Source organism: Gavialis gangeticus, unplaced genomic scaffold (assembly GCF_001723915.1).
Source record: "Gavialis gangeticus isolate Ggan-Ray unplaced genomic scaffold, GavGan_comp1, whole genome shotgun sequence".
In the NCBI taxonomy this organism is placed as follows: domain Eukaryota; kingdom Metazoa; phylum Chordata; order Crocodylia; family Gavialidae; genus Gavialis; species Gavialis gangeticus.
The window spans coordinates 31016074-31024289 of NW_017729028.1; the positions used below are offsets into that span (position 1 = coordinate 31016074).

The window sequence follows — 8216 nt, forward strand, 5'->3', positions numbered from 1 at the left end:
CCTGATCCCAAAGCCCTGCCACAACAGCGACCTACATGCCTACATGCCATGCCGTCTCAGGGCATGGGCGCACATACATTGGAGCGGGTTCAGAAGAGCAGCAGCTGTGGCCTTCTAACCATTGCATATGGACGAGCCAGAAACAATACAAATATGGCAAAACCACTCCTACTTTAGCCCTGGACAAAGCAGTGTTAAAGCTGGCAGTGGTTTTCCTATATTCATATTGGTCCTGGCTTGTCCACACATTGTATTGGCCACACAGTAGGAGAGGCCAAGGATTGATTGGTCCCTGGAGCACAAAAGTACACTCCAACTTCTGGAGGTGGGCCACTCAAGTCACAGCTGAGACATGCAGAAGGACAGCAGAGTTCCCTCTTCTATTTATACGGCCCCATCTGCAGACTGGGATGACTCTGGTTGCAAAGACAGTGAATCTGACAATACTATGTTCACATACCCATTAAAAAAATAATTTAAAAAGGTGTCCGTGGTGTTGTAACAAATAGTTTGCATTCACTGAATGTTATAAAAGCCAGTTTGAGAACATAAGATTTAAAACCCACCGTCACAAAATACACAAGCCAAGAAAAACTCAGAATCCCCCCAACACACACAGAGCATGCAAAAAGAAAGGAAAAATATTCTTAAAATTTTCTTCTTCTCTCACAAGTATTTTCTGCCCCTTTCTATGGCTTTAAAATGAAGTTGCTTTGTGCAACCACAAAAGTTCCTACACAAAGTTTATGAACCACTAATCAGTAAAAATATTTCAAAATGAGAACCCACTTCACCTTCCACACAACGGACCATTCCAGCCAGCAATAGCGTGTGCGACTGTCAAATCTCTGTCGTACTTAGTGCACAATTCACTGTACATTATTTTGAGCGCAACTACATTTATTCCATTCTCAATTCCAGAAAGAAACATCAGAAGAAGAATGGGTGGCAGTGTCTAAATAAGTTCCTTTAAAATTGTCAGATTCTGGGCTTCATTGGTTTATCTTTAAAAGCTAGTTTTATATAATCATTTTCATTATAAAGAGGTTTTAAAAAGGATGACAGGGGAAAGTGAATTCAGTGAGCAAGCAAAGTCCTCACAATTGTCACAAGAATTAGACACTATACACATCTATGGAGCTACACACACACACACACACACACACACACACACAGTGTGCGCGCACATGCGCGCGTGTATTATACTACCAGAGAGATCTTCTGGTTTACCTGGGTAGGTTTCATTAACTGCAGTTCATTATTTATCTGACTGGCATCTAAATCTGCATCAGAAGGTCGAAGACAACTAATTTTGTCAGCTGCCCTCTCCTCCCGTGTCAGCCCTCTGCATTCCTGGAAATCAACCCGAGAGCAATGAATTACAACGTTACTGCAGACGCAGACAAGAGAATCGTCTACAGACGGCTACGACGTGAAAAATCGCCCTCTTGTTTTGGTAACGTACTAAAAGAGCCCCTTCAATAATTCACCTACACACTCAAATACCACATCGGTGGGGGTTGTGTATTTTTACAGCCACTGATCACATGCACATTCATCTGAGAAGTTGGCTTTTGCCTATGTATGACGTGGTCTGCACGCTTCCACACGTGCCTGCGTAACACCAACTGCTCCATGATGCCCCCAAACGTCACCATGTGACCTGTCTGGGGAAGGATCATAAAGGTAAACGCGACCAGCTCTGTCTTGCTCAGATTATGAAAGCAAAGTGCTGGTAAAGACCAGCTTCAAGAGCATATGCATAACTTAATAAGCAGCTATACAATTAAGAACATGCAACTTCCTTCATCTACCTCCACGCATTTTCTCTGTGTAAAATAACAGCCTCTTCCCCATCAAGAGCGAGACTAGGAAAAGGTACAAATGCTGAATGCTGCAAACACCAACTGGTTTTAAGAAAAGAGAATGGGAAGCACAAAGCTAGTTAAATAATTAAAAAAAATCAGTGCTTATAAACATAGGTAGTTTTCATGTATGAAAAAAGTCCTGGCAGTTACTAAGCACAGGGCACCAGGTTAGCCAACTAGAACATGTATTTTCTAACTTAAAAGTATATAAACAGCTTCATCAGAAGCCAATCTTTCAGGTACATAAACAGCTTCATCGGAAGCCATTCTGCCAGTTACATAAAGAATCCTATTATGCCAAATTAATTCAATCTAACTAATTAGAGAGCAGGAAGTTCTTTCAATTATTTTATGTGCTGTCTGAGAAACACACTTGAATACGAGAGCAGATTTCATTAATTGCGGTTCATTATTCTCCAGATTAGCTACTAAACTTGTATCAGAAGGTCAAAGACAGCAATTTTGTCAGCTGCCACCACCTTCACTGTAATGTCTTTGCATTTCTGGGACTCAGACAGCCATTGATTGCAAACAGAAACCAGAACTGGGAAACACCATCTTGCTAAAGTAGTGAATATGGGATGGTATCTTACTTTAAGGCAGTCGCCTACTTAAACAAAAGCATATGGTGAAATAAGAATCTGTGGCAAAGAGATAATTTTTGATCATTTTTCAGGACAAGCGCTCAGAAGCGTCTGCTTCCCTCTTACTTTGATAGGATTAGGGATTTTTAAAGCTGCAGCTCCCTACAAAGAAAATATGTGCAGATCTAGGAGCTCGCTCTCTCTGCAAGATGCTCGGTCATGATGAGCTTAACCTTTTCTGCAAGTTTGGAAATTAAAATTAAGCGCTGTTCCATCAACAAACAAGCGTGGTATTCAAGAGCACTGAAACGCAGATAATTTTAGCTACAAGATAGTTTAAAAGCACTGATCCTCCACGAGGATGCTCTGAGATCCTTTCAAGGGTGCCGGGGGGTGATGTGCGATGTTAGCGCCGTAAAGTGGCAAGCCGTTCCCAAGAAAAGCCCAGGACTTCAAATAGAAATGTATAGAGTTAAAAACATCCTGACCTATTGTGATCTTCGCAAGAGAAAAATCTCTCTATTTTTCCACAGCCAAAAAAGCAAGTGGAAACTAAGAAGTGGCATTTACCAAGAGGTGCCTGGAGTCTAGAGGGATTGAGAACCCTCAATCCCTCTAGACTGGCTTAAAATGAGGTTCGGCACAATATAGCTTTATAGATAGTACTTTTTACCAAGTCACAGAGCCAACTAAATCTGTCCATCAGCCATAACATTTCGAGACAGGAAAAGCAAGCCTGGTCATCCTATCCGTCTCTGCTGATAAACAACGGTCTCTCTACAATTAAAACGACTCTAGACAAAACACCAGGGAATAAACAATACGAGATGAGGGCTGCACCGCCTGAGAAGGTTTAAGACTTTTCGGTAGAACAATGAAACAAGTCAGCAAGAAATCTGAGGTTTCCTTTTGCTGAATTTCAGCGCTTCTTGAGGGCATGCCTAAATTTGATGTCTAAAATACCACCCAGCGACACCCCAGTAACGGCGTGAGATATTCAAGGTGTGCTTGGTACTGCAGAGCAGCCCATCATCAACTCCGTTCTTCACGACTTTTACAAGTGCCGGTGGAGTGTCGCGCCGGCAGCTATTTTGGCAGCTGTATATGCAGTCTGCCATCCCCTCCCGCCCTGGTGGTAACAGCATTTCAGTCATCTCCCTTGAACACCCTTCTTCTACTCTAACCTCAAGGAACATCCATTTAGATTCGTCTAGGTCCAATATCGTTCTCTTTCCTGGCCATCTCTTTTGTATAGGGTGGCTTAGACTTCAGGGCATTTTGCAACGCTTCCCAATTTGGCATCTGCAAGAGCTAGCTCTACCAAGGCCAGTTTTTTAGAAGGTGTTACAGCTGAACACACCAATCCCTGCAGCTCCCCCCTCCACCTACTTAATGCATCGCCATTTATCACGACGGCTTTGTTTAATGGGCCACAAGCCCAAATGTAACCCAAGGGACCATGTCTGCACCAGCCTGCATAGAAAGGAGAACTAAGATAGCATGAGGTATGGTGCTATTTATGTGTTTTAAAAAAAGAAAATATTATTCCAAAAGTGTACATTCACCTCTTGGTGTAAGCCAGGCTTGTCCTCTTAACTGTTTCAGGGGCTGCTTTCACTTCTATGCCCTGCAGTTCCCAGTGGGGAGCAGGAAACCCAGTTCATTTACTGACAGCACCATGAAAAATGTCTTTGTTTCCAATGGACAACTGGTGACCTGAACATGTAGTGCAGCTGACTTGTCACATTAGGATACTAAAAGCCCTGAAGCTTGTATTAATTTTAATGATTTCATTTCATTATATTGATCCAATGGTCTTGAAAACCCTTGGGTTGCTCTCCAGTGTAACCCAACATTACATACACACTTCTATTTATAGCATTTCATGTATCTATTTATTTTTGTCAGAGAGAGTCTTCTCTCCCCTTGCATTCCCAGGGACATGCCCATTATTAGGTTACCTGAGCACTCATTTACTCACATTTAACACACAAGATTTCTTTCAACCGGGAACTTCAGAGTTCAAAAACCTGCTTCCAGAGGAATCATTGAAAAGACCAGTTTTGAGTCATAGGAAGGAGTGAAGTCAAGTTGTTAAAGTAATCCAGACTCCACCAATTCTCAGTGTGATTTCAGACAGCTCACAAGGGGTGTATCTGCACCTTTCAGGGCCTAAATATGTTTAAAAATCTAACCATTCTGAGTTTTATTTATCCTCAGTTTTGGGTGGGTTAACTGAGGTAGTTACATACTTGCCAAGGCTGTTATAAAGCACTCAGACACACATGGATGAATGGCAGTGTAAAAAAATGCAAAGTACTGCTGGTGCAGTAGGTAGTGATTGACACCGTTTTCATGATTTGTTTTATTTTACCCTATTTTGGTCTTTAAAGGGCCATTGTTAAATAAGAGATTTTAAATATATTCTTATTTTTATTAATTATTTACTTTTTAATCTGACGTATACATTTTAAATGGAGACTTCTAAAGTTTTAGTGTACTTAGAGTACATTTATGCTCTTCAATTACGTTTTGATTTGTACTAAGAACTTGAACTAGCAGCGAAAAATTGAGTAACTCCACATTCCTGTGATCCTAGATACCTGGCTGGCATGGTTTTAATCAGAGACAATTCTGCCTTGAGTAGGGGCCAGATGCGACAACTTTATGAGGTCCCTCGCATCCCTACTTTTCTATGATCCTGAAGTTTGAGTCTGCTTATAGCAAGACCTGAACAAGAAAGCCCAAATCTCTCTCACACCCACATTATTACCATTCAGACATTTCTACAAGGGAGGTGGAATACACATTCTGCCCCATACTCATTCTCACTACTCTGGGTACTAGTGAACTGGATCTCCATTTTGGGGCAAGGCTGTGTAACAAAATAATGTTCCCCCTAAGGCTCCAAATCTGAAGGCAAGAACTGAGCCTAGTTAATTCGATGTCCTATAGAGCACTGTAAAAATGCAGCTACACTCCCTTAGCCATAAACCTGGAGTTTCCCAAGCAGACAACACAGAGATTTTATATTAATGAACTATAGCTTTTTGTATAATATCACACCTTTAAAGTTCAGGCTCTCATTCCTAACAGGGTTCTTGGTCTTGTACTATCTTGTAGACTATCTGACTATGCCTCAGCTTGCCTTTGAAGCACAGGGGCAAAATATGAGGTGTGTGGAGACAGAGGCAGTGGTGCAGGCAAATGGCATCCTCTACACACTTGCTAAGTAGACTGGGGTAGAAGTCAAAACTGCTGCCCCAAGTACAAAGCACAAGTCAGAAAGAGGTGATGCGGAGTGGGGAGGGGAGAAGGGAAATGAAATCAAGAATTAAAAATAGAATTACATTTTCCATTTGGCAATTCGCAAACAACACTAAGTGCACTTCATAAATTTTACTATTGTTGCTGCAAGTGGTATTACCATAAATCACATTAGTAGTGCTCTTGGCACTTTTCAAAAGCCAAGTGGGCTGAGAGTATCAATAAGTTTAAACAGCTCCACTATCTCAGATAGAGTGGAGGGGAAATGGATCACAAGCTTTTACTACAGTCGACTAAAAGCCTGATTTCCCCTGCAACAACATACAAAACAGCTTTTTCTTTCTGCCAGCAAGTCATTATAACAATGCTCACCAATATCTCTGTATATATTTTTTTTTTTTTTACCTGCTGTGCAAGAGGAGAGGGTTGCCTGGCCTTTTTGTCCTCTCTCACAGGAAAGAGAGACTTAAGCAGCTTTGGCATCTGAGGCACGAAGGATTTTACTGGATTCAGGTAGGAGGCAGCCAAACTACTGAGTCCTGTCAGCAAAGTTTAAAAAAAAATAGCTATAAGATTCTTGCATAAGAGACGGTCAACAGACCTAACACAAAAGAGGAAGTCAATCAGTGGTTAGAAAAGTGTTTCATCTTTTTTAGACTCAAGGTGCCCCCTTGTTAGACTCCAGGCATCCCTTGAAAAAAGCCAGCTCTCAGTTTCCCTCTCTTTTTTTGTGACTATAGAAAATAATTAAGCAAATCTTCTGTTGCAAATAACTCAGGAAGATCACAGCACGGCAGAATGGTTTTAACACTATGGATTCCCATTTGAAATCTTGGGGTTTATCTTGAGAATCATATTAGGTGTTTACATACCTAACAGTGCTAGGATCGCATGGTACCCTGGGGCACCCTTGAAAAGATCTTGTGGCATGCCAGCATGCTGGGGCACTCGGGTTGAGGATCACTAGGCTGGAGGAACAGGGGATTTGTAGACTGTTTCACAGGGGATTTGTAGACTGTTTCTAGTCTCATCTCTTTCTCTGAGGGGCAAGGACTTGAGGCAACAGGGCAGGGGGAGAAAGAGATGTTTCCTTTCTAAAATGGGGTGAAGAGCTTAATATTGGCAACCTGCTTTGGAGTCGCTATATATTTTAGAAATTTTTGTGGCAGATGACACAGAAAAGCTATCGCCAGGTAAGCGCAAGACTAATGTGGCAAACTCAATTATTAAATCAAACACTAGAGACCACTAGATGAGGTTTGGTCTGGACTGCAGTGCTTGCTATGCCTACCATCCCGTTCCACCCCACCTCCCCCGAGAAACACCAGTTATAGCTCTTTTATATTTGATTTCATCTAAACACTATGCTCTGCAATATATAGCAAGCTCCATAGGTCAGCTGCAAAATATGCATCCCAATCTGTTTTTTTCCCCCCTAATATATCGCTAGCCTCACAGCCTCTGCTGCTTTGCTTGCATAACACATACTGTATTAGTATGTCTGCACCATGTTGTCCTGGTTTTAGAATTTAAGTTTCTGGAACAAGAACTGTGACTTCTCAACTAGAAGGCACTGTTAAACACCCAGCATTTACTGCTCAATGCTTGCAGAACTGCAGTTTCCAATTTTAAAAAAAAGACAGGTGATGAGTAAAGCACAGACTCGGGTCAGCAAAGGCCAAGTTCTTAGATCATGGGTACACAAACTAGTTATCAGAGGGTAAAAAGGTGGAGGGGATTTGTTACATATCAGCTGTGCTGCACTACCCAGCTGAGTGGAGGGTCTTGCCATGGATGAAAGCTAAGCCACATCAGATTCACCCCAAAGAAGAGTGCAGGACAGTGGGAATCCTAATGTCTTTTAATCACACATGAACTAGCTTGCGAGCCCATATCCTCCATGCTGCCAGATGTGTGCTTGTACAGTTCAAAGCACAGCAAGGCAACCCCACAGGATATGGATGAATGTATATTTGGAGCCGTTTCACAAGGGAAGGGGCCACTTGCTCCAAACTGGGAAGCAGCTGTTATGTTCGGACAATGACAGGTGCACAAGGAGGATGCAAAATATCGCAAAACAACTCTGACTGCAGCAGGGCTTCACCCCAGCGTTAAAGTTGGAGCAGTTCAGATACATTCAGTATCGCTCCCAGCTTGTGCACATGTAACCATTAGACCGTGCTCCAATCAGCAGCTTCCCTTTTGATACAACCCCAGATGAAGTTCTGTCCATTAAACTGTTAAAAAAAATCATACAGCTTCCTAAAGGACCTCCATCCTCAGCTCGTCCCCTCTTCTCATGCTTTGCTCTCTCCTGAAATACCAGCTAGAGCACTTAACTCTGAACTTTTGCTGTAGCTGACTTAACTTGGGGGTAGCTGTTACCTGGGTCTGGAGAATGGTTTTCCTGAACAGAGCCGGACAAAAACGCAGGAGGCGAGGTCATCCTGCGACCGGAATGTGTCGAAGTTTGGGATACATCTTGCTGGCTTTCCCA

At 42.3% G+C, this 8216-nt stretch overlaps 1 protein-coding gene across 1 annotated transcript in view; it reads right to left on the reverse strand.

Annotated features, from left to right (window-relative positions):
* The window catches only part of KIF13B (kinesin family member 13B), a 200729-nt gene that overhangs the window by 26777 nt on the left and 165736 nt on the right, over nucleotides 1-8216 (reverse strand). Inside the window, exon 37 of the mRNA XM_019520900.1 lies at nucleotides 6125-6258. Coding sequence (XP_019376445.1) covers nucleotides 6125-6258 — 134 coding nt within the window. The remainder of the gene's footprint in view (nucleotides 1-6124; nucleotides 6259-8216) is intronic.